The sequence below is a fragment of the Mustelus asterias genome, chromosome 1 (genome assembly GCF_964213995.1).
Source record: "Mustelus asterias chromosome 1, sMusAst1.hap1.1, whole genome shotgun sequence".
Lineage (NCBI taxonomy): Eukaryota > Metazoa > Chordata > Chondrichthyes > Carcharhiniformes > Triakidae > Mustelus > Mustelus asterias.
In genome coordinates, this window is record NC_135801.1 from 15,646,677 (window position 1) to 15,672,432 (window position 25,756).

A 25,756-nucleotide genomic window follows, 5' to 3' on the forward strand; every position below is an offset into this window, starting at 1 on the left:
TTTATCTGATACCATTTCGCTACAAGAGGGTAAAGCTTGTCTCTCTCTTATTTCCTCCTGCTCTCCACCTCTCTGCCTCCAGGTCTGGTTGTGAAGGAGCTGAAGCGAGGAGCTGAAATCTCTAATGTTATTTGCATTTTGAATAAAAGAAATCCAACTCTCTCTCTCTCTCTCTTCCTGACGCTCACTCACTAATACCACGGAGCAACTCGTTCTGACAGGAAAAGAAAAAAAGGCTGGACCTCTGGTTTTGTGATCAGTGGGAATCAATATATGGGTAACATTGACCACAGGTTGGGAAATGCACTCTGGCTGTGTATACCTGCTTACTTTTGAGCGGGGGGGGGGGGGGGGGGGGGGCGGTTGGTGGTTGGCATGGTTACAATGAGGGCCTAAAGGGAACAGATTGTAACCACAGCCTTCACTACGAGGTTCCATGGCAATCACTATTCCTCACTATCATATCTTAAGAAATCAGAGATACTCATTCCACCTGGAAGTATGAGGCCCTAATTTTTCACACGCGTTGATTTACAATTGTAAAGTGCAGACTAGATTTAATGAGATCTGGTTTCAATCACACAGCCTTTGGTAACTTGAATTGTGTGTCTTCTACCCCAACCTCTCCTGAGAATGAGTACGAACACAAGTACTACGGTCCTAGTAAGTATTTGTTCCTAAGGAAAGGTTGCTATCCTTAAGGCTTTACTTTTCCTGAAAATCTCGAACCTAATTTCTTTCAGCAAGTGTTGCTGTTGGTGAATGTGATCTGGATGTTTGGGGGGAGGGGGTGGGGTTTGAGACTTCTGATTGCCTGCCAATAACCAAATAGTCCCTGTGTAAAAAGCAAACTATTGGCCTCTGAGCAGCTTTAGCAATACAAAGTTTCTGTAAGATATTGGGTTAATGCAGTGCCACTGAATACTATAAACCCACTGGCATAGTTTCAAATATGTGATGAAAATGAAATACTGGAAATCTGCAATTGAAGTGTAGCTGAAACCTTTTCTTTCTAATGCCCTTTAATCTACTATGCCTTTCCAGACATTTGCTGCTTGACACACACACAACTTCAGTTGTTACATTAATTATTTTCTTTGTTGCTTGATGCCAACTTGAATATATTCAAAGAGGCTTCTGCGGCAGCACCTCCTCAACCTATAAACTCCACCCAGCTAGATTGACGGGTAGTAAGGAGTGGCAATGCCATCACCTCCAAGTCACATGTCATTCTGACCTGGACATACTTTGCTATTCCTTCATTGTCGTCCTCAGGTTAATATCTTGGAAATCCCCAACCCAAAGGCATCTTCATCACATGGAGAAGGCAACTCCCCACCAGCTTTCGAGGGCACCTAGGGATCGCCAATGAATGCACGTATGGGCAGCATGGTGGCCCAGTGGTTAGCGCTACTGCCCCACAGTACCAGGGACCCGGGTTCGATTCCCGGCTTGGGTTACTGTCTGCGGAGTCTGCACATTCTCCCCGTGTCTGCGTGGGTTTCCCCCCACAAGTCCAAAATACATTAGGTGCATTGAACCATCGAGTCCCTACAGTGCAGAAGGAGGCTCTTCGAGCCTGCACCAACCACAATACCACCCAGGCCCTATCCCCATAACCCTACGTATTTACCCTGCTAATCCCCCTGACACTAAGGTGCCCTCGAAATCAACTTAACCTGCACATCTTTGGAGTGTGGGAGGAAACTGGAGCACCCGGAGGAAACCCACGCAGACACGGAGAGAACGTACAGACAGTGACCCGAGGCCGAAATTGAACCCGGGTCCCTGGCGCTGATAGGCAGCAGTGCTAACCACTGTGTCACCGGACTGCCCACCGGTCATGCTAAATTTTCCCTCCGTGTACCCAAACAGGCGCCGGAGTGTGGCGACTGGGGGATTTTCACAGGAACTTCATTGCAATGTTAATGTAAGCCTACTCATGACACTAGAAGAAATAAAAGTTTTTTAAAAAGTATCTTGAGAATGAATATTTAAAAATAGTCCTGTTTTGGGTACCTGCGCTACTTGTAATCTTCTTAGTCTGCCTCAGGACTGTTATATCACGGGACAGAAACAACCAAGAACATCCCTGTTTGTGCACTTGAAGCAAGCACATTAGCAGAAAATGGTCAATGCTTAAACTCCAGGGTGAATTTCATGATTCCTGTAGAAATGACATGGCCGATATGGTAGATTCCTGTTCTTTTTTCCCCTAATCTAATTCTTGCTGTTCCTGATTGCAGAAAAACAATAATAAAAGATGCTTACGAAGTGTCGTTTATGAAGTAACTTATGTGCTGGAGTTACCACAGGACTGACTGAGAAAGTACTCTAAGGCAGAAATGTACACTCTTCATCACTGTATAATTTATACATGGCCTCACTGCACTGTACAAGGGGGGGTTTTGTTCGTAAGGCTTCCACTTTATACATAGCAGGCTGCTAGAAGTCGCAAAGCGAGGAAACAAAAGTGCAATTGAAGGTTTGAGGAACAGTTTCAGAGTTGTTAATCCACACAGTATTTTGGACTGAAAATAGCCCCAGCGTGTCCCGGATGAGTGAGAATAGGTTCGCAACTTGGCTTCGGTCAGCTGAGTCTTTGGGACACTTGAGTTTGCTCAGCCTGGAATCTTCCAGGCCTTCTGATCCTTTCACCTTTGGTTTAAGCTCAACACTTTTCATGGTTTGTTTGCACTTTGTTTTTGCCAGGGAGCAGGTCAAATAGTCAGTCTGCTTTAGGCTGAGGAGACAGTAGGCGACCTACACAATAGGCTTGATAAAACACACAATTGGCAGTAGATGAAACTTGATACGGAATATTGCACATAGAAAGGAAGAAAATGAGCAATACTTCACGAGTGGTGCATCAAAATGGCCGTGGATGAAGTAGAGTAATCTTGGGCTTTTAGTAGGCTGGACATTTAACGAGTCCAATCACTGGAGCAGTAAACAACAATACTGACAAAACTGTAAGAGAACAAGTCATTCACAAACTCTTCAAATTTTTGAAGGAAAGCAAAGACATCTTCCAGTGTCTAAGCCAACATTCCTCCCTCAGCCACCAAACACATCCATTGTTCATCCACTGCTTGCAAGCGTGTTGATTCTTCAAAGTCAATTATCAACCATGAAACACTTTGGGCCAATCCGAGAGCTATGATAAGGCGCTTTATAATAGCAAGTTGCTGTTTTACAGTACACTGGTCAGACTGTACCTTGACTCATGCATCTGTTTCTGGTCCCTGAGACACAGGGAGACATGCAACTGTTGGAGACAATGCAGACCAGAGCCCGGAGGATGCTCCCTGTTGTCAGGAAGATTTTGAGGAACTTGCACTCTTCAGCCTTAATAGAAGGTCCAGGACATTGATTGGCACCCTGTCCACCACCTTAAACGTTCACTCCCTCCATAACTGATGCAGAGTGGCAGCAGGACCGTCTGCAAGATGCCCTGCAGCAAGTCACCAAGGCTCCTTCGACAGCCACTTCCAAACCCGCCACCTCCACCACCAAAAAGGACAACGGTAACAGATACATGAGAGCGCCACCACCTGCAAGTTCCCCTCCAAGTTGCACACCATCCTGACTTGGAACCTTCCTTCGCTGTCACTGGGTCAAAATCCTGGAACTCGCTTCCTAACAGCACCGTAGGTGTGTCTACACCACATGGATTGTGATGGTTCCAGAAGGCAGCTCACTACAACCTTCTCAAGGGTAATTAGGAATGGGCAATAAATGCTGGTCCAGCCAGCGACGCCCACAAGTGTTAAAAAAAGTCACCGTGGGCGATCTTGCAGAGACATAAGATGGCAAACAGAAGAGAAAAAGGTGAATTAAATTGTGCAAGCGACTTGGGGTCAGAGGTCAAGACCAATTCAGAGTAAGCTTGGAATGAATCTTTGAGTACGATGGTGGAGACTGGAATGATGAGGGTGGTTTTTGGAAGAATATGCTAGAATGGAGTAAATGGGTTTCCTCCTTCACACCTACTTTATGGTTCGTGATTGGCTTAAGTGACCACTTCAGGCCATGAACTGTTGATTCACTTTTCAGAGCAAGTCCTCAACAAAAATAACTCATCCTTTTAACGGGAACATATAAATACTATACACATGCACAGATGCCTGTGCTGTAATTGTCAGTAATCTGAAGGGCCACCGTCCAGTTTAGTGTCTCACATGAGCAGTGGAATTGACCTGTATTAACCTCTGACTGAACCTGAAGCTGTGGACGTTCCAAACCACAGATCCCACCATTAGCGTAAGCTTGACTTTCCCTTAGGTTGGAGGAGAACAACACATATCGTAACGTCACAGCGGCGCGTCACGCTGCAGGGAACGGCTTGAAAACAATTTGCTTCCGTGATGGGTTCTCTGCCAGTATCAGGTGCCCGCTGCTAAAGCCGACGCGGCCTGGGCTCCTCTTATGTTTTCTTCACATTGGTCTTGTGTCGCTGTTTGCGTAGATGTGCCTCAATCTCGTGCCTGAAGACCAGCATTCCCAGTTGGGCGTGAGAGGCCTCGTTCATGGCTTTGGACTGCATGCACATGCGGTACTGTTCAGGGGTCAGCTCATCCACGCAGCGCTTCTCATGCCACAAGTGGAACAGTCCGCGGACTGGCGTCCGTATCACAATCAGGTCGCTGTGGAGATATTTGCGGTAAAGGTGAACGTCCTCACCTCCCCACCCTTTTATGTCCAAGTCGAAACCACCTGGAAGAACAGACGTGTTAGAGGTTCACACCCTTCAGGATTGAGCAGAAAGGTTAGGAAAAATCCCCACTCCAATAAAAAGTAACGAGATATGCTATGTCAAGGTTAAGTCAAACAATTAAAATATAAAGGGCAGAGCTATATAAATATTAACAGAAATTCTCTCATCGAACATTACAAAGAGCAAAGAAAAATACAGCACAGCAACAGGTCCTTCAGCCCTCCCAGCCTGTGTCGATCATGATGCCCTAACTGAAGAAAAAACCTTCTGCCCTAACTGGGTCCGTATTCCTCTATTCCCTCCCTATTCATGTACGCATCCAGATGCCTCTTAAATGTTGCTAATGTGCCTGCTTCCACCACCTCCCCTGGCAGCGCGTTCCAGGCACCCACCACTCTCTGCATGAAAAACTTCCCCCGCACATCTCCCTTAAACTTTCCCCCTCTCACCTTGAACCTGTGCCCCCTTGTAAATGGGAAAAAGCCTCTGACTATCCACCCTGTCTATGCCTCTCACAATTTTGAAGACCTCTATCAGGTCTCCCCTTGGCCTCCATCTTCCCAGTGAAAACAATCCTAATTTATCCTGTTCTTCTGTGATGTGGTATTCACTTCACTTCAATCACTGGGCAGATTGAACGCCCAGCCAGCTATCTCACTAACTACATAAGAGAGCATAAAGCCTAAGTTCCTTCAAAGAGCCAGCACGGGCAATGAGAGACCGAATGGTCTCCTTACGGCTGTGAGATTCCATAGCTACCAAATTCAGTCTATAGCACCTGCATTTTCAGACGTGCCGGTTAAGTGCATTGGCCATACTAAATTCTCCCTCAGTGTACCCGAACAGGCGCCGGAGTGTGGCCACTAGGGGATTTTCACAGTAACTTCATTGCAGTGTTAATGTAAGCCTACTTGTGACACTAATAAATGAACTTCAAATGTTTTAGGCCATTCAGCCCTTTGAGCCTGTTCTGTAATTCAAGGTAGTAATTCAAATCTCTTGGTAACTTCATTTAACCAAAGTTTATCTATCTCTGTGCTGAAAATTCCAGTTGTCCCGCAGTGTCCACAGCCTTTTGGGAAAGTGATTCCCAATTTCCACTGCTCTGTGTTGGGAAAAGTACTTCCTGCTTTCGCTGCTAATGGCCTAGCTGTAATTTTAAGATTGTGTCCCTTTTAACGTAGATTCCCCGACCAAAGGAAATAGTTTTGTTGCAACTAAACAATTAAACACTATTAGTATTGTAACTTCCCAACCCCACCCCCCGGTTAAAGTACACATCGATTTTACACAAAGCAACACAAACCAGGTTCGTCCAGCCTCGCAATTTAACCCTTTCCTCCTCGGTATCAGTTTGGCGAGTCTGTTCTGGGACTCTCCCAAGGCCAACACGTCTCTCCTGAGTTTCAGTGCCTGCAACTGAAGGTGTAGTTGGCAGGGGTGGGGGTGGAATGAGACTGGCAGTTGGGTAATGGAATGAGGGACGGAATTCTTTTGTCCCAAAAGCAGGTTGTGGGAATCTGGAATGCACTGCCTGGGAAGGTAGTCAAGATGTGGAGATGCCGGCGTTGGACTGGGGTAAACACAGTGAGAAGTTTAACAACACCAGGTTAAAGTCCAACAGGTTTATTTGGTAGCAAAAGCCACACAAGCTTTCGGAGCTGCAAGCCCCTTCTTCAGGTGAGTGGGAATTCTGTTCACAAACAGAGCATATAAAGACACAAACTCAATTTACATGAATAATGGTTGGAATGCGAATACTTACAACTAATCAAGTCTTTAAGAAACAAAACATGAGTGGAGAGAGCATCAACACAGGCTAAAAAGATGTGTATTGTCTCCAGACAAGACAGCCAGTGAAACTCTGTGGGGGTTACAAATAGTGTGACATGAACCCAATATCCCGGTTGAGGCCGTCCTCGTGTGTGCGCAACCTCTGCAAGATGTGCCGGATCATCGACACAGATGCCATCATCTCACGTGAGAACACCATCCACCAGGTACACGGTACATACTCTTGCAACTCGGCCAACGTTGTCTACCTGATACGCTGCAGGAAAGGATGTCCCGAGGCATGGTACATTGGGGAAACTATGCAGACGCTGCGACAACGGATGAAAGAACACCGCTCGACAATCACCAGGCAAGACTGTTCTCTTCCTGTTGGGGAGCACTTCAGCGGTCACGGGCATTCGGCCTCTGATATTCGGGTAAGCGTTCTCCAAGGCGGCCTTCGCGACACACGACGGCGCAGAGTCGCTGAGCAGAAACTGATAGCCAAGTTCCGCACACACGAGGACGGCCTCAACCGGGATATTGGGTTCATGTCACACTATTTGTAACCCCCACAGAGTTTCACTGGCTGTCTTGTCTGGAGACAATACACATCTTTTTAGCCTGTGTTGATGCTCTCTCCACTCACGTTTTGTTTCTTAAAGACTTGATTAGTTGTAAGTATTCGCATTCCAACCATTATTCATGTAAATTGAGTTTGTGTCTTTATATGCTCTGTTTGTGAACAGAATTCCCACTCACCTGAAGAAGGGGCTTGCAGCTCCGAAAGCTTGTGTGGCTTTTGCTACCAAATAAACCTGTTGGACTTTAACCTGGTGTTGTTAAACTTCTTACTAAGGTAGTCAAGGCCAGGAACCTTACAACTTTCAAAAAATGTTCTTGCATGAGCGCTTGAAATATCATAATATTCCAGGATATGGGACAAGTGCAGGAAATGGGATTAATGCGCCTTTAGTGGTAGATATTGTTGGTGCAGACTCGATGGGCCGAAGGGTCTTTTCTGTACTGTATGACTCTATTGCCGGAATTTTACCGTACCGCCCGCCTGAGGCTCGTAAGATCCCGCCTGAGATCAACAGAGAATGCCATTCTGCCAGCCTCGCCTGCCCCGATTCTGGGGCGGGTGTGCCGGTAAAATTCCAGCATATTACTCTATCCCGGGAGCAGGCCGGCAGGCAGGGGTGGCATAAAATCAGCGACATGTCTGCCATCTAGTCACCTCTGCTGGTACTTTACCACCAGTGGTGTCGGGTGGCCCACTCACCTTTGGACTAATCAGCGGCTTCTTACTCTTCCCCTTTTGCCACCGCTGTTATCTCACCAGTAGTGGAGGGGGTGGATGGGTGGGTGGGGGAGCGTACGCACAGGCCACATGGTGACACAGGCCACATGGTGAGGCTGCCAGGTAAAATCTGGAGGACTGAGCCTGTGCCCAACAGAGGTGCCCCATCACCACCAGAGTACTTTCCACCCCCGCCACAACATGCCCTGTCCTTACTTCCCCTTCTCTCCCGTCCCACTTGGACCTTCCAGGATAATCCCAGTGAAACTCCCACTGTGTGGCTCCTTGATGTGGTGCACTGTCTGCAGTCCCCATCCCTTTTATTTGATTAACCGGCAGCTCTCAGAGGGCAGTACCACCTTCCTTCCAAATGGGAGCAGAGATCTCACCCTGACCCAACTACAGGCTATAAAATCTACTTAGTGCAACACTGCAAAAGGAGGTGGGCTTACCAAACCACGCCCACAACTCCACCCACTGATTTTAAGGTGGGAGCCAGGCCTCTGGTATCTGAATTGATCAGTATTTGTTTGTACTCAACTTGGAGTTCTGTCGTGTACTCAAGCCTTGGGACACAGCCACACCTTGGGGTATAGTTGGACTTGTACATGCCATTGCTTGGAGTGTGCCATCCTGGTTCGCACAACAGCCAGCCTCCCTTTCCCCCGGGACTGACTGATCTTCTCATTGAAGAAAATGTCATTTCTAGAGAGGGGAAATCAGTGTGCACACCATCTCTCATTTAGATATAACATTTTTTCAATCTATCCCATATAGTTTAATCTCATGCATTGCTCAGCAGTAGGACATTTAGAATCCCTACAGTGCAGAAAGAGGCTATTCAGCCCATCGAGTCTGCATTGACTCTCCAAAAGGGCATCCCACCCAGATCCTCCCCTCCACCCTATCCCAATAACCCCATGACTAATACATAGCTAATCCATCTAAACTACACATCTTTGGACACTAGGGGACAATTTAGCATGGTCAATCCACCTAACTTACACATCTGTGGACTGTGGGAAGAAACCGGAGCACCCGGAGGAAACCCACGCAGACATGGGGAGAATGTACAAACCCCACACATACAGCCATCTAAGGCTGGAATTGAACCTGGATCCCTGTTAATGCCGCTTTGACAAAGCTTTGACAAAGGGTCATCTGGACTCGAAACATCAGCTCTTTTCTCTCCTTACAGATGCTGCCAGACCTGCTGAGATTTTCCAGCATTTTCTCTTTTGGTCTATGATTCTACTTCATTGGCTGTAAAGTGCCCATGTGCAAGATTTTACATAATCGCAGGTTCTGGGCTGGATTCTCCGATCTTGTTCATTCCCACTCTGCTGCCAATGAGAACAGAGAATTGGGCGCTCAGCCAAAACTCCATTCACTGCAGGGGCACCGGGGGATCCCGCTCACGGACGAGGTCAGGAGTTTCCGGTGCCTATCTTTTCAAATGGATAATATATGCCACGTGGTCGGGGGAATGAGAAAGGATCAGGCTGTGTTGGGGAAGGGGGAGGATGAAAACGGGTCAGAGACAGACAAATCTATTTTCTCTAACTATCGGCTCTGTCGGTATCAATGAACTGAATGTGGCAGATCAAGGAGCTGGATGTGAAAGCAAATGGCATTGATGTCTTTTTCCAACACTGAACACATTCCACTCTCCTTAGTCCTCAGGAATCAAACCTCTCTGTACATTGTGACTCAGTAAGAAGTTTAACAACACCAGGTTAAAGTCCAACAGGTTTATTTGGTAGCAAAAGCCACACAAGCTTTCGAAGCTTGTGACTCAGCAGAGATCTGTGTACTCTATTCACCAGCCATGCCAGATTACATCCTTCAATATAGCAACAATGCAGTAGGTGGCAGTCTTGCTACTGGTTAAGAAGCAAACACTAGTCTGGCGTCACTCCTGAAAGGAAGTCCAATTGTCTGTACACTTACCTATGTTGATAAAGTCTGATCTATACTGGCAAGTCATTCCAAAGCCAAAGTCCCTCCAAAAGCCTGAATCCTTCTTAATCACCTTTAGCAAAACAAAGAGTCCAAGTTAAATTTTGATACTTCATATTTTCCATAGCCTCTTCTTACTGTTCTCCCTTTCACAATATCACGAAGGTAAAACTTATCATTTTACTTAGACTTCAAAAAATATTCCAGTTGGGCATGGTGGCACAGTCATTAGCACTGCTGCCTCGCAGTGCCAGAGACCCGGGTTCAATTCCGGCCTCGGGTGACTGTCTGTGTGGAGTTTACACATTCTCCCCGTGTCTGCGTGGGTTTCCTCCGGGTGCTTGGGTTTCCAAAGATGTGCAGGTTAACCTGATTGGACATGCTAAATTGCCCCTTAGTGTCAGGGGGACTAGCAGGGTAAATACATGGGGTTACACGGATGGGGCCTGGATAGGATTGGTGTTGGTACAGGCTTGATCATAGAATCCCAACAGTACAGAAGGAGGCCATTCGGCCCATCGCGTCTGCACCGACCAAAATCCCACCCAGGTCCTATCCCCATAACCCCATGATGTGGAGATGCCGGCGTTGGACTGGGGTGGGCACAGTAAGAAGTCTCACAACACCAGGTTAAAGTCCAATGGGTTTATTTGGAATCACAAGCTTTCAGAGCACTGCTCCTTCATCAGGAGAGTTATTCACTTTTTACTGTACCCATAACCCCATGCATTTACCCTAGCTAGTCCCCCTGACACGAAGGGGCAATTTAGCATGGCCAATCCACCTAATCCGCACACCTTTGGACTGTGGGAGGAGACCAGAGCACCCGGGGGAAACACACGCAGACACGGGGAGGATGGGCAAACTCCACACAGACAGTGACCCGAGGCTGGAATTGAACCCGGGTCCCTGGCGGTGCGAGGCAGGGCCGCCCCAATAGGCTGAATGGCCTCCATCTACATGGTAGGGATTCTATGATGATAAAGCATTTTATGAAATCATACAATGATACAACAGAGGAGGCCATTCTGCCCATCCTGCATGTGCCGGTAAACATCGCTAGATGGCAATAGCACATACTGTTAAAGGGGACCATCTCCCTTAACCATTCATCCTGCTCTGTAATGACACAACTGCCCCAGGAAGGTGTGAACATCAGCCTCTGTTGAGGCAGTTAACCTCAGCACCTACAAGAGAGAGAAGGAAGGAGACTACCAGAATTCGTGCCCCTGATCCCAATCAAGCGATCCCTGCTGGAAAAGTAAAAAAAAAACAGAAAATGCTGGAAAAATGCAGGGGGTCTGGCAGCAACAGTGAGAGAAAAGCAGAGTTAAGGTTTTGACTCTTCAGAGGTAGAAATGTGATGGGTTTATGCTGTTGAAAAGGTGAGGTGGAGCAGGCAGGGAAAAATAGAAGATCAGAGCAGGAGAGGTTAAATGATAAAGATATCATGGACACAAGACAAAGGGAGTGGTAATGATACTATTAAGAAGTAAAATAGGTGTTAATAGCGGCATAAAGGTCAGCCCTGTCTGAAAGCACGATAGCAGAATATGGTAAGAGCAGGACTAGGGTCAGTGCTTTCTGAAAGCAATGACAAATGTGAGCATCAGGGAGAACAGGATCAGCTCTGATCCCTCCCTGCCCCAAGGCCATGTTGCATAGACTCAAGAGTGTGCTGAGGTCCTGGAATGAAGAGCTTGTCATATGAGGAATGGTTGAGGACTCTGGGTCTGTACTCGTTGGAGTTCAGAAGGGTGAGGGGGGATCTTATTGAAACTTACAGGATACTGCGAGGCCTGGATAGAGTGGATATGGAGAGAATGTTTCCACTAGTAAGAAAAACTAGAACCAGAGGGCACAACCTCTGACTAAAGGGACGATCCTTTAAAACAGAGATGAAGAGGAATTTCTTCAGCCAGAGAGTGGTGAATCTGTGGAACTCTTTGCTGCAGAAGATTGTGGAGGCCAGGTCATTGAGTGTCTTTAAGACAGAGATAGATAGGTTCTTGATTAGTCAGGGGATCAGGGGTTATGGGGAAAAGGCAGGGGAATGGGGATGAGAAAAAAATCAGCCATGATTGAATGGCGGCGCAGACTCGATGGGCCGAGTGGCCTAATTCTGCTCCTACGTCTTATGGTCTTATGGAACCATAGTTTAGAAGAGGGAAGAAGAGCCATTAATTTCAGGGGTGACACAGCTGGCTTGTCACAGTGATGTTTGCACTTCTTGGTCATCAATTGTGAATGACTAGTGACAAAAAATGACGAAGCCACATATTCCCACATCACGGTAAGGAAGACCTAATGAGAACTTGCTTCCAACAGTGTATGGCTGTGCTTATGTGACCAGCTGGAAGCAAGCAAGTGTCAGGGGATTAGTAGGATAAATACATGGGGTTACGGAGATAAGCCTGGATGGGATTGCTGTTGGCACAGGCTTGATGGGCCGAATGGTCTCCTTCTGCACTGTAGGGATGCTGTGATTCTATGATATTTGAGGGACAGGTACATTGTAGGCTTTAGTTAATGGATTCTCCAAAAAGGCCACATTCCGCCTAAGTTCTATTGCCACATATTGTACGTGTAAAGACAATGCTTACCAGCTGTTGTTCAATGGGTGGAATGGACTCATGATGACCATATATAATGGCAGGATTATATTGGCTGAACAGGACAGGGTAGAAAACCTTCTTTCCTGCAAGACAGAAAGAAAATGTTAAACTCGTTCAGCAGGATGCTGAAAGGGTGCTCCAGTTTCCTCAATCAAACCTTGTTGCACTCTTATAGTGGCACCCAGACTCCCAAATGGCAGGGTGGCCTCCAGGTAACAAGCTGAAGGATATTTCGGATAGGGTGCCAAAGGAGTTGAGAGAGGGATGGCAACCAGCAGAGACGAGGGTAAATGTGCGGCTGGACCATAATGTACAAAGGGATGGTTCAGTTTCCTGGCGCAATAAAAGGAGTCATAGAATCCCTACAGGGCAGTAAGAGGCCATTCGGCCCACCAAATCTGCACCGACCACAATCCCACCCAGGCCCTACTCCCGTAATCCCATATATTTACCCTGCTAATCTCCCTGACAATAGGGTCAATTTAGCATGGCCAATCAACATAACCCACACATCTTTGGACTGTGGGAGGAAACCGGAGCACCCGGAGGAAACCCACGCAGACACAGGGAGAATGTGCAAACTCCACAAACACTGTGATCCGAGGCCGGAACTGAACCCAGGTCCCTGGCACTGTGAGGCAGCAGTGCTAACCACTGTGCCACCCTAGTCCTGAGACCAGAGTGGCCTGTACAATATGGATAGAGTCCATCTGACCAAATCTGGGACCAATGTCCTCACTCAGAGGTGGCACAGTGGTTAGCACTGCTGCCTCACAGCACCAGGGGCCTGGGTTCAATTTCTGGTTTGGGTCACTGTCTGTATGGAGTTTGCACTTTCTCTCTGTATCTACATGGGTTTCCTCTGGGTGCTCTGGTTTCCTCCCACACTCCAAAGATGTGCGGGTTAGGTGGATTGGCTGTGCTAAATTTCCCTTTAGTGTCCTGGGGTGCTTAGGTTAGAGGGACTAGCAGGGTAAATATGTGGGGTTACAGGGATAAGGCCTATGTGGGATTGTTGATGCAGACATGATGGGCCGAATAGCCTCCCTCTGCACTGTAAGGTTTCTATGATCCTAAATAACGTCTGTGGCAAAGTAACTAATCTGGTGGGATCAAAATGGGATGAGGGAACAGAAAGGAAAACAAAAAGAGGTAAGAAATGTGAGGAAATAGAGGCACTTGGAACCTTCTTGGCAGGATAGTACGTGAATTCTTGGACTCACTAAGGGGGGGGGGGTGCTCATAGTTTCATTTGGCTGATGAAGTTGTTGTACCATGTTTTATTAATCCCTGTCAATTGGAAGAAGATCATAAGTGCCACCATGCCAATGTGGACAGTGTGTTTTGTTTTCATATTCATCCGATTGAGTGTCCTGGCAGTTATTTGCATCATATGGGATGAAGGCCTTAGATACCTGGCCAATAAATCCACTATGTACTGCAAGAGAAAGTGCTTTGTATCCTTATTTATGACCTTTCAGCTGCCAAATGCCCCATAGATTTGATTAAAGGCAATTCTAACTGCTCCATGCCTACTTGCCGGGTTTTTCCATCAAGTTACCACCAATGCTTTTTGTAAGGTAACAATGTGGAGTATCCCTCATGTGTTTATCCTTTCTGACGTGTTTGCCAGATGCTGTTAAAATCAGGCCTTCACCAAGGATAAGGTGTTTCCATCTGTAGCTAACCCAGCTACAAGTATGTCAATGTAGGCTAAAGAAAGAAAAATTCCTTCATCATTCTTCATTGCCTCTTTATCGGTCTTCCAGGCCTTGCTGGGCTGTTAAGGTTTCATGCCTACAGATTTTAGATTGGGGTTGTCCAACATACGGTCCATGGGCCAGAGTCCAGTCCACCAAAGGTTTCTATTCGGCCTACCAACCTTTGACGTAAGCCAAGTGAGTGTCAGAGTTATCTTCTTTCTCATTGAACCTAATTGCTGGGTTTTTCACTCTATCAACTTCAAAACTCAAGTATTGATGTGTACCTTGTATCTATCTTGAACAGCGCCCACCAGAGTGACCAACTCTCGTGGTGAGAATCAGGGGCCAGCCTGTCATGGGGACAGGGTGGGACTGGGGGGAGATACCTGAGATGAGAGAGTTGGCGGGTGATGGGCGTGGTGCTGCAAGAGATGTGTGTTGGGGGGTGTTTGGGGATGGCGCTGCTGAAGCTTTGAGTTGTTGGGGGGGAAGAGTGTGGAATAATGGAGAGTATGCTGGTGGAGATGTCAGAGTTGTTGGCGGGGGGGTGTTGCCAGAGCTTTGAGAGAGCAAGCAGAAAGAGAAGGTACTGCGCATGTGTGAAATTTAAAGGTCCAGATTATGGGACAAACAGGACCCCAATATCAGACAATCTAGGAAAATAAGGGATAATTGGTCAACTTAGTCTCCACTCATAATGCTTATCAAAATATGCTTACTGAGCGCAACAAGGGCATCGACTAGTGATGCAGTGGCTGCCGTCCCTGTCTCTGAGCCAGAAGTTATGGGTTCGAGTCCCACCCGAGGACTTGCTGGCCAAGGAAGGTGTGTTCATAATGTGGTCAGGTTGTGTCAACCTGCAAACCATTCCAACATGCCATTGACAGAGCAGGAGAGACTCCTGCTCAGCCACTTTTGGTTCGGAGTAGCGCCCCTCAAGCTACAAGGCAATAGGCTAGTGGCCTGATCCAGGTGAAACCTCGCTATCGGAACAATGTAACTATGTCTTGTGCACCACTAGGTGCAGAAAGAGAAGCAACAACAATGGGTGAATGCTGTGTCTGATATAGAACATAGAACAGTACAGCACAGAACAGGCCCTTCGGCCCATGATGTTGTGCCGAGATATGTCAAGACAAGATGGCTGTTTTCAAGGAATACAATATCAAGCGACAGTTTTCTATGAAACACGCTGGCAAATTTTACTGTCTCCTGGCTCAAGGGAAAATTGATCGCGTGAACTCATTGAAACAAAACATTATCGGGCAACAATCTTTCTTCACATCCACAAACCAGAGTTACGAAGCAGCAACCAAGATCAGTTTTTTTTTGAACAGCTGAAGCAATAAGACCATAAGACATAGGAGCAGAATTAGGCCACTCGGCCCATCGAGTCTGCTCCGCCATTCATTCGTGGCTGATATTTTTCTCATCCCCATTCTCCTGCCTTTTCCCCATAACCCCTGATCCTCTTATTAATCAAGAACCTATCTATCTCCGTCTTAAAGACACTCAATGACCTGGCCTCCACAGCCTTCTGTGGCAAAGAGTTCCACAGATTCACCACTCTCTGGCTGAAGAAATTCCTCCTCATCTCTGTTTTAAAGGATCGTCCCTTTAATCTGAGGTTTTGCCCACTGGATCTAGTTTTTCCGACTGGTGGAAACATCCTCTCCATGTCCACTCTATCCAGGCCTCGCAGTATCCTGTAAGTTTAAATAAGATTCCCCTTCATCCTTCTAAACTCCAACGAATACAGACCCAGGCGCCTCATCCATTCCTCGTACGACAATCGCTTCATTCCAGCGATCATTCTTGTGAACTTCCTCTGGAACCTTTCCAAGGCCAGCACATCGTTCTTTAGATACAGGGCCCAAAACTGCTCACAATACTCCAAATGGGGTCTGACCAGTGACTTATACAGCCTCAGAAGTACATTCCTGCTCCATAGCTCAGTGGTTAGAGCACTGGCCTTTTAAATCAGGGGTTGTGAGTTCAATTATTGCTGGAGCCTGTGGGTAAAATTTAACTTGGGGCGGCACGGTGGCACAGTGGTTAGCACTGCTACCTCACAGCGCCAGGGACCAGGGTTCAATTCCCGACTTGGGCCACTGTCTGTGTGGAGTTTGCATGTTCTCCTCATGTTTGCATGGGTTTCCTCCCACAGTCCAAAGATGAGCTGGTTAGGTTGATTGGCCATGGTAAATTGACCTTACTTTCGGGGAGATTAGCAGGGTAAATATGCGGGGTTACGGGGATAGGGTGGGATTGTGGTCGGTGTGGGATTGATGGGCAGAATGGCCTCCTTCTATACTGTAGGATTCTATGATTCATTAACCAAGGGAGAGAATTATTGTCTGATGGGGAATTTGGGAAAGAGTACTCAGCCATGTTGACTTCTCTGGCATTTCCTATAGAAGGTCAATGGCAGAGGAAACCAGTTGTTCACATTGGACGGTTGCTTGAAGGGTAGATGACCAAGCATCCAACACTCAAAACTCTCTGATCGAAACTGGCAATCTTTGCACGAGGAGGCACCAAAACATTTGAAGTCGCTGAGGAACTGCTCGATCTATGTCCAATGAAATGTATCATGGGACAAGCCAATGAAATAAACATGTCTTGGTGAAATTCAAACTTCCAGAGGCTAGACTTTGTGGTCTAGCGTCTGATGGACGTCTAACGTCCTGCACTGACAGGGAAGCACAGTGGATTTGTTGGTCTATTACTAAAGTCAGTGCCTCGGGAAGCCATTACACATCATTGTGTCATTCTCCAAGAACAGCTCAGTGCAAAGATCCTGGAGATGGAGCATGTGATGGAAAGCTTGTTTCCACAGTCATTTTAATTCAGTCCAAGGAACTCAGTTACAGATGGTTCCAAGCCTTTCTTGAAAAGGTCAGATCAGAGTATGATATCATTCAAATTCAGCTAAATTCATAAAAACCTAGAAACATAGAAGATAGGATTAGGAGGAGGCCATTTGGCCCCTCGAGCCTGCTCTGCCATTCATCACGATCATGGCTGATCATCCAACTCAATAGCCTAATCCTGCTTTCTCCCCATAACCTTTAATCCCATTTGCCCCAAGTGTTACACTTAGCCGCCTCTTGAATACATTTTCTGGCTCAGCAGGGCGGCCATACTAGCCAGATTGCTTCAAGAAATAAAAACCTTCATGTAAACAATGGAAAAGACGTCAGCTTTATGGATGATGATGATCCAAAGATGTGCCAGTAAAGTTGATTGGCCATGAAAAGTATAGGGGGATTAGCGGGGTCAGTACACGGGGTTGCGGAGTAAGCCTGGGTAAGAGGCAGTGCCAACTCAACGGGCCGAATGGCCTCCTTCTGCACAGTAGGGATTCAATGGGCGGGATTTTATGGCCTCACTCCAGCAAGACCAGAACTTCCCGTCCAAGGTCAACAGACATTTCTGTTGTCCACCCCTCACCCGCTCTGATTCCGTGGCAGGCGGGGCAGTAGAATCCCAGCGGATGAGTGCTTGAATGGCTCATCTTTCAAGCAAGCATTCCTGGTTGACATCATCAAGTATCTTGCGGAGTTGAATGGAAAGGAAAGGACCAATTTGTCAACCAAGTGCATGAGAATGTCCCGGCGTTCATTCAGAAGTTAGAATTGATCAGGAAAGAGCTGACAATGAAGAAGATTGTCTGTTTCACACACTGTCAGCAAGGCACGCTGAGACCGTAACCCATGGAAAGTATTCTGCAATGATCGGCAGACTGGGAGTTGAATTTCAACAAAGATTTTGCAGATTTCAAGGGGCACTGTGATGAACTGAAGTCCTTTGCCAATCCATATGGAACCGATGTCACTGAGACTTCTGACATGATCCACCTTGCATTAACTGAGAATCAAAATGACTGGAATGAAGAGAGCTTCTGCAGGGTATGACCTTCTGACATTTAACAGGCAATATGTTCCCTCAGAGTCTAATTCAAATTTCTCAGAACATGCCTCTGATTCATTGCGCTGTTTGGCAGCACACTTTGCTGGTAACAGCCTTTTTCCAAGAATGGAAAATGTGATAACAAATTCAAGATCACTCCCGATTGATGGCCATCGATCTGGAATATTCCGCATCGCTATGTCATCCACGTGGGTAGACACTGACTACTTGTGCAAGCAAAAATTATGCCAGGTGGCATCATGGGGAGGTGGTGGTATTATCACTGGACTAGTAATCCAGAGAGCCACGGTAATAATGTTCTGGAAAACCAGGTTCAAATCCCACCACGGCAAACGGTGGAATTCGAATTCTGTAAAATCTGGGATTAAAAGTCGAACGATGACCATGAAACCATTGTTGCTTGTTGGAAAATCCCATCTAGTTCATTAATGTCCTTTAGGGAAGGAAATCTGCCGTCCTTACCTGGTCTGACCTACACGTGGCTCCAGAGCCACAGCAATGTGGTTAACTCTTAAATGCCCTCAGTGATGGGTGATAAGTGCTGACCCAGCCAGCGACGCCCACGTCCCATGAACAAAAATTAAACAAAGATATCTCACCAACTCAGTGTTCAATATAGTGGTGAGAAAGTAAGCTAATCAATTCGTTTTTTCATTTGACATAAACATGTTTTGATTAATAATGAGAGGAATTTCTAATGCCTTGTCTTTCCAAAATTTACTTACTGACTATTTGAGTGAGAAATAAATTGAAATGTAGCGCCTCGGGTGGCAAGGATGGAGACGCCAGTTTGAGATCAACCAGGTCAAAATTAGTTGCAGCAGTCCACGGGCAAGGCCAGTGGAATGGGGTCACATGGGTAGCAGGCAAGTGGAGTCACACACCTGGGTGTTCATCCTCAAGGTGGGTAACAGGAGCCCCTGCTGGGCCCGCACACCTCGGGAGATAGTGCCCGCAAAGACAGGTTCATTGTTGGCAGCATGGGTACAGGCTGGCGTCAGGCCAGCCAACCTCAGAAAAAGTTTGGCAGCAGACACACGGGCTTCTGGTTGTGGAGCCGGGCCGGTTAAAAGGCCCACCTCAGATCCGTGGGACTCTGTCCCAGTTGAAATGAAAATGCAAAGTGCCGCCAGCCTTCAACCCTCGCATCTCCTCAAGCTGTTTGGCCATGTTATGATCACACCTTCCTTGGCCATCAAAATCCTGGGGGGACTCGAACCCTGAACTTCTGGTTCTGCGGCAGGGACGCTACCCACTGTGCTGCAAGACCTCACAATCTATGCCCCTTTGGGCCATAGGGGTGGGTGGAAGGGCAGAACCGACCTAGGGAGTAGGTCCTTTTGACCTTACCTTTTGAAAGGTCCCCTCTTGCAGGTTCATGAGGGGCAGTGAACCACGACTCTGGGCGGCATGGTAGCACAGTGGTTAGCACTGCTGCTTCACAGCTCCAGGGTCCCGAGTTCGATTCCCAGCTTGGGTCACTGTCTGTGCGGAGTTTGCACATTCTCCTCGTGTTTGCGTGGGTTTCCTCCGGGTGCTCCGGTTTCCTCCCACCGTCCAAAGATGTGTGGGTTAGGTTGATTGGCCAGGTTAAAATTGCCCCTGAGATGCGTAGGTTAGAGGGATTAGCGGGTAAATATGTGGGGTAGGGCCTGGGTGGGATTGTGGTCGGTGCGGACTCGATGGGCCGAGTGGCCTCCTTCTGCACTGTAGTGTTTCTATGATTTCTATGATTCTTTAAAAACCTGGCCCAACTCCATGGTGATTGCAGAGGGCTAGGAGATACCTACCCCACAAATGGAGCTGGCCGGGTCGGGAGTGCCACACTCCCGAAAATCAGACAGATTGGGAATGGGAGCCCCCGGAGTTAGGACCAGCTCAGCAATTTCAAAGGACTCCTGAGTCAGCCCAACTCAGTAAAAATCCAGGCCACAATAACAGCAACAAAAAGAAAGGGAATTCCACAAACTCAATCAATATTGGGCAGATTCCTCCAGGAAGGTCCCAGAAAGTAAGTAATCTCACTTCCCTGGAACTTCCTGACACACTGGGTGTGTAGATAAAACCAGGAAATGACTTAAAGCTAGCCACAAAACAAACCTGTCCATAAGTTCAGAGCCTGGGTTCCATGATTAATCTTTCATTTAGAACCCTAGACAAAACTGGTCCCATTTTTGGAATATAACATTTACATTTCAATACCTTGGCTGCCATTTCTACCGATGATTTGAGACTCAGCCTTCTTTAAGTTTTTTAAGTTTATTTATTAGTGTCACAAGGAGGCTTACATTAACACTGCAATGAAGTTTCTGTGAAAAGTCCCTCGTTGCCATACTCCTGTTCGGGTACATTGAGGGAGAATATAGCACAGCCAATGCACCTAACCAACATGTCTTTCGGATTGTGGGAGGAAACTGGAGCACCCGGAGGAAACCCACGCAGGCACGCGGAGAACGTACAGACTCCGCACAAACAATGACCCAAGCCGGGAATCGAACCTGGGTCCCTGGAGCTGTGAAGCAGCACTAACCACTGTGCCACCATGCCGTCCCAGAATGGTGAAGCAGTAAAGTTGTCAATTGATCTTATTCACTTTTAATCTCACTGCTCTCTGCCCATCTAACTAGCGGGGATTCTGAGTGTTGCAGGTTGTGCCAGCAGATCTATCCTCAATGAATTGCCCAAAAGAATTGGGGTAGAATCCATCAGAATATAATGCTATCGCCATACCAAAATTAAGCAAGCTACATGGAAACATAAGAATGGAGAACACTGGTCTGGAATCTAAGCAGCATTATTGCTGAGTACAGGTGGTAGGATCAGAATAATTTTAGCCGTGGCCTGCTGCATGGTTATATATTACCATTCAAGAAGTTTAAAAAGAGTCTCAATGTGCAGCATTCACATTATCCATTCTGCCCTGGCTGACTTTTATACGTGTGGGTAAACTGAGCAGAGCCCAGCACCGCAATCCTATTCTACACTTAACACTCCAATCCACTGTGTAAGCAGCTCGTAATGTAGTGTTGGTCACAACACACTCTTCTCACTTCTATCTCGGCTGTATGGCTGCAAGCTGTTGTAAATGACAGGGACCAGCTGTAGTTTCTTCAGCAGTAAAACCAGCCGGCTTGTTGTGGGATCAATCTGAACCCTTGGAATGGGTGGCTGTTCTCACACTAAATGGCAATTTCTCAGGAAGGGCCATGACTGTGCAAGTGCCGTATGTGGAAATGACAAGCAGTACAGTAATCGGAGTCTTAGATCTGACATTATTTGATACGTCCAGAAGTTGAATTCGACTGGGGCGGCACAGTGGCACAGTGGCAAGCACTGCTGCCTCACAGCGCCAGGGACCCAGGTTCAATTCCCGGTTTGGGTGACTGCCTGTGTGGAATTTGCATGTTCTCCCCGTATCTGTGTGGGTTTCTTCTGGGTGCTCCGGTTTCCTCCCACAGTCCAAAGATGGAAACCCAGTCATAGAAACCCTACAGTACAGAAGGAGGCCATTCGAACCATCAAGTCTGCACCAACAACAATCCCACCCAGGCCCTATCCCCGTAATCCCACATATTTACCCTGCTAATCTGCCTAACCTATGCATTCTGGGAAACTAAGGGGCAATTTTGCATGGCCAATGCACCTAACCCGCACATCTTTGGACTGTGTGAGGAAAGATGTGCAGGTTAGGTGGATTGGCCATGCTAAATTGACTCTTAGCGTCCAAAGATGTGTAGGTTAGGTGGATTAGCTATGACAAATGCGCAGGATTACAGGGATAGGGCAGACGGGTGGACCTGGATAAAAAGCTCCTTTGGAGAGTCGGTGCAGATTTGATGGACCGAATGGCCTCCTTGGGCACTGTTGGATTCAATGGCTCTGTGGGATTTTATATCAACATGGTTGCTAGGGTAGAAACAAGATACAGTGTGTTAAGAAACTGACTATCCACTGATCACCTGGCCTGTTAAGCACTCAAGCCAGGGTGTCGGAGAATTTTGTGTGAGGGGCCACATTTCAATGACAGGGCCAGTGAGTAAACGTTGGAAAGACAAAACATTAGAAATTCATCTCTCCATTAATCAAAACATTTTTACGAGCAAGTGTCAAACGAGAAAACTAATTTATTCACTCACTTTCTCATCACTACATTGAACATTGATTTAGTGAGATATCTGACATTGTTTTTGCTTGCACAAACACTCCATGTCTGCCCACTCAGCGATGCGGAATATTCCGGATAGATGTCCGTCAGTCAGGAGTGATCTTGAGTTTGTTTGGACATTTTTCATTCTTGAAAAAAAAGCTGGTCACAGCAAAACATGCTGCCAACAGAGCAATGAATAAAACGCATGTTTTAATAGATTTGATTTAGACTCTGAGGGAACATATTGGCTGTTAAATATCAAAAGATCATACCCTGTGAAAGCTCTCTTCATTCCAGTTATTTTGATTCTCGATTAGTGCCAGTTGGAACATGTCATGAGCCTCAGTGACACCAGTTCCAAATGGATCTGAAAGGTCATCATCGTGTTCCCCAAAATCTGTAAACCTTTGTTTGAATTCATTTCTTAGTCTGCCACTCAGTGCAGAATACTTCTCATGCCTTACGGTCTCAGCATGCCTTGTTGATAGTTGTTGTGAGCCGGACAATTTTCCTCATAATCAACTCTTTCCTAATCAATTCTAATTTCTGAGGGAAAGCTAGACCACACGTGATGATGTCTCACCAGGAACGCCACGTCATTCAAGCCCTGCTCGTCATCCCTGAGGCTTTGCTTTTGTTTGTCAAGAAGGTTTTTATTTTGGCAAGTAACGGCTAGAATCTGGTTAGTGTGGCTGCCATGCTGAGTTAGCAAATGTGGCTGCATGGTCTAACCCAACTTTTCCAAGAAAGGCTTGGAACTGTCTGTGATTGAGTTCCTTGGGCCTGATGAAAATGACTGTCGAAACCACCTTTCCATCTCCAGGTCTTCGCACACAGCTGTTTTTGGTTGAATGATGCAATGATGTGTGATGGCTTCCCGAGGCACTGATCTGGGTATTAGACTGACAAATCCACTGTGCTTGCCTGTCAGCGCAGGAGCTCCATCAGTTGTTAAGACCACAAAGTGTGTCCTCTGGAAGACTGAATTTCACCAAGACACATTTACTACATTGAAAATGTCTTGTCCCGCGGTGCACTTCATTGGACGTAGGTCGAGCAATTCCTCAGCGACTTTGAAGGTTTGGCTGACTCCTCATTCCCAGTCCAGCTGTAACACTCACATTTGTGCTGTCATCAAACCCTGAACTGTAAAACCGACTGACAGTGGGTTTCTGATCAGAGATCATGCTTTGATCTCTGAAGGTTGCCACTCAAGTGGATAGAGCTGTGAAGAAGGCCTGTACAGTTGCAGCATAACCCCACAGCTCTTAAACTCCAACCCCCTGTTAGGGGGTTGGAGTTTAAGAGCTGTGGGGTTATGCTGCAACTGTACAGGACCTTGGTGAGACCACATTTGGAATATTGTGCGCAGTTCTGGTCACCTCACTATTAAGAAGCATGTGGAAGTGCTGGAAAGAGTGCAAAGGAGATTTAGCAGGATGCTGCCTGGTTTGGAGGGTAGGTCTTATGAGGAAAGGTTGAGGGAGCTAGGGCTGTTCTCTCTGGAGCGGAGGAGGTTGAAGGGAGACTTAATAGAGGTTTATAAAATGATGAAGGGGATAGATAGAGTGAACGTTCAAAGACTATTTCCTCGGGTGGATGGAGCTATTACAAGGGGGCATAACTATAGCGTTCATAGTGGGAGATATAGGAAGGATGTCCGAGGTAGGTTCTTTACTCAGAGAGTGGTTGGGGTGTGGAATGGACTGCCTGCAGTGATAGTGGAGTCAGACACTTTAGGAACATTTAAGCGGTTATTGGATAGGCACATGGAGCACACCAGGATGATAGAGAGTGGGATAGCTTGATCTTGGTTTCAGGTAAAGCTCGGCACAACATCGTGGGCCGAAGGGCCTGTTCTGTGCTGTACTGTTCTATGTTCTAGAATTTCAAATGTTGGGTGCTTGGTTATCTACTCATCTAACAGTGGCCTGATGTGAAAGGCTAGTTTTCTCTACCATTGATGTTTTATGAGGACATGCCAGCGATGCAAACATGACCAAGCACTCTTTCACAAATTTCCCATCAGACAAGTTTCCCTCTCTTGGTTATTGCTTCAGCTATCAAAAATCGCCACCTCAGAACTCTGTTTTGCAGCTCTGAAAAAAGATTGTTTCCCGATATTGTTTTGTTTCAGTGAGTTCAATCAATTGATTCTCAGCTGACTCATGAGGCTATCGAATCGGCCGGTATGCTTTGTAATGTCGCTTGATACTTTACTGCATGAAAACAGCTACCTTCTCTTGACATCTCAGACAGATATGCCCCGTTGTGCTCAATAACAAATAAATAATCACTCCCAGAGTCTTTGAACACTCGACATTCAGTATCAATTTTTCTTTTCTTGACTAATCAAGGGAGCCGCCATCTTCCTTTTGTAAAGTACCATGAGTGGGCGCTATTTCAGATAGATACCATAGAATCATGGAAACCCTACAGTACAGAAGGAGGCCGTTCAGCCCATCGGGTCTACCGCAACAACAATCCCATCAGGCCCTATCCACATAACCCCACATATTTACCCCGCTAACCCACGCATCCCGTGACACAAAGGGACAATTTAGCATGGCCAGTGCACCTAACCTGCACATCATTAGACTGTGGGAGGAAACCGGAGCATCCGGAGGAAATCCATGCAGCCACGGGGAGAATGTGCAAACTCCACACAGACAGTGACCCAAACCGGGAATCGAACCCAGGTCCCTGGTGCTGTGAGGCAGCAGTGCTAACCACTGTGCCACCGTGCCGCCCACAGGTACACATCAATCAGGGTGGGTAACTCTTGCATAACAAATAAAGGGACGCTCTGACACAGGGGTCCGTTAGAGCAAGGAGGGGTGGAGGGGGTGCTGCCAGAAGTGTGAGAGCGCACCAACAAGAGACGAGATAGTACTGCGCACACAACATTTAAAAACCAAAGTTACCATTGACCAGAAACTGAACTGGACTAGCCAAATAAATATTGTGGTTACAAGAGCAAGTCCGAGACGAGGGATCTTGAAGCAAGTAACTCACCACCGGACTCCCCATAACCTGTCCACCAACTACAAGGCCCCAGTCAGGATTGTGATGGAATACTCTCCACTTGGCTGAATGAGTACAGCTCCAACAGAGCTAAGAGCAAAGACAAAGGGTCATCTAGACTCGAAACGTTGGCACTATTCTCCCCCCACAGTGGCTGTCAGACCTGCTGAGATTTTCCAGCATTTTCTGTTTTTGTTTCAGATTCCAGCATCCGCAGTATTTTGCTTAAACCGTGACACATATTCTGACGAGTACTGTGGTGCCCCTCCAGAATGGTTCAGGCAACGGAATCATAGAATCCTACAATGCAGAATGAGGCCATTTGGCCCATCGAGGCTGCACCGACCACAATCCCACCCAGGCCCTTATCTCCATAATCCCATACATTTACCCTAGTTAGTCCCCCTGACACTAAGGGGCAATTTAACACGGCCAATCCACCCTAACCCGCACATCTTTGGACTGTGGGAGGAAACCGGAGCACCCGGAGGAAACCCACCCAGACACGGGGAGAATGTGCAAACTCCACACAGACAGTGACCCAAGCCGTGAATTGAAGCCAGGTCCATGGCGCTGTGAGGC

At 47.0% G+C, this 25,756-nt stretch overlaps 1 protein-coding gene across 4 annotated transcripts in view; it reads right to left on the bottom strand.

Annotated features, from left to right (window-relative positions):
• Positions 1 to 434: 434 nt before the first annotated feature.
• Positions 435 to 25,756, bottom strand: part of csgalnact1a (chondroitin sulfate N-acetylgalactosaminyltransferase 1a) — a 198,716-nt gene continuing 173,394 nt past the window's right edge. For all 4 annotated transcript variants that reach the window (XM_078209835.1, XM_078209807.1, XM_078209817.1 and 1 more), the window contains exons 6-8: positions 12,356 to 12,450; positions 9,744 to 9,825; positions 435 to 4,716 (exon numbers count right to left, since the gene is read on the bottom strand). In XM_078209835.1, coding sequence (XP_078065961.1) covers positions 4,427 to 4,716; positions 9,744 to 9,825; positions 12,356 to 12,450 — 467 coding nt within the window. In that variant the 3' untranslated portion in view covers positions 435 to 4,426. The remainder of the gene's footprint in view (positions 4,717 to 9,743; positions 9,826 to 12,355; positions 12,451 to 25,756) is intronic.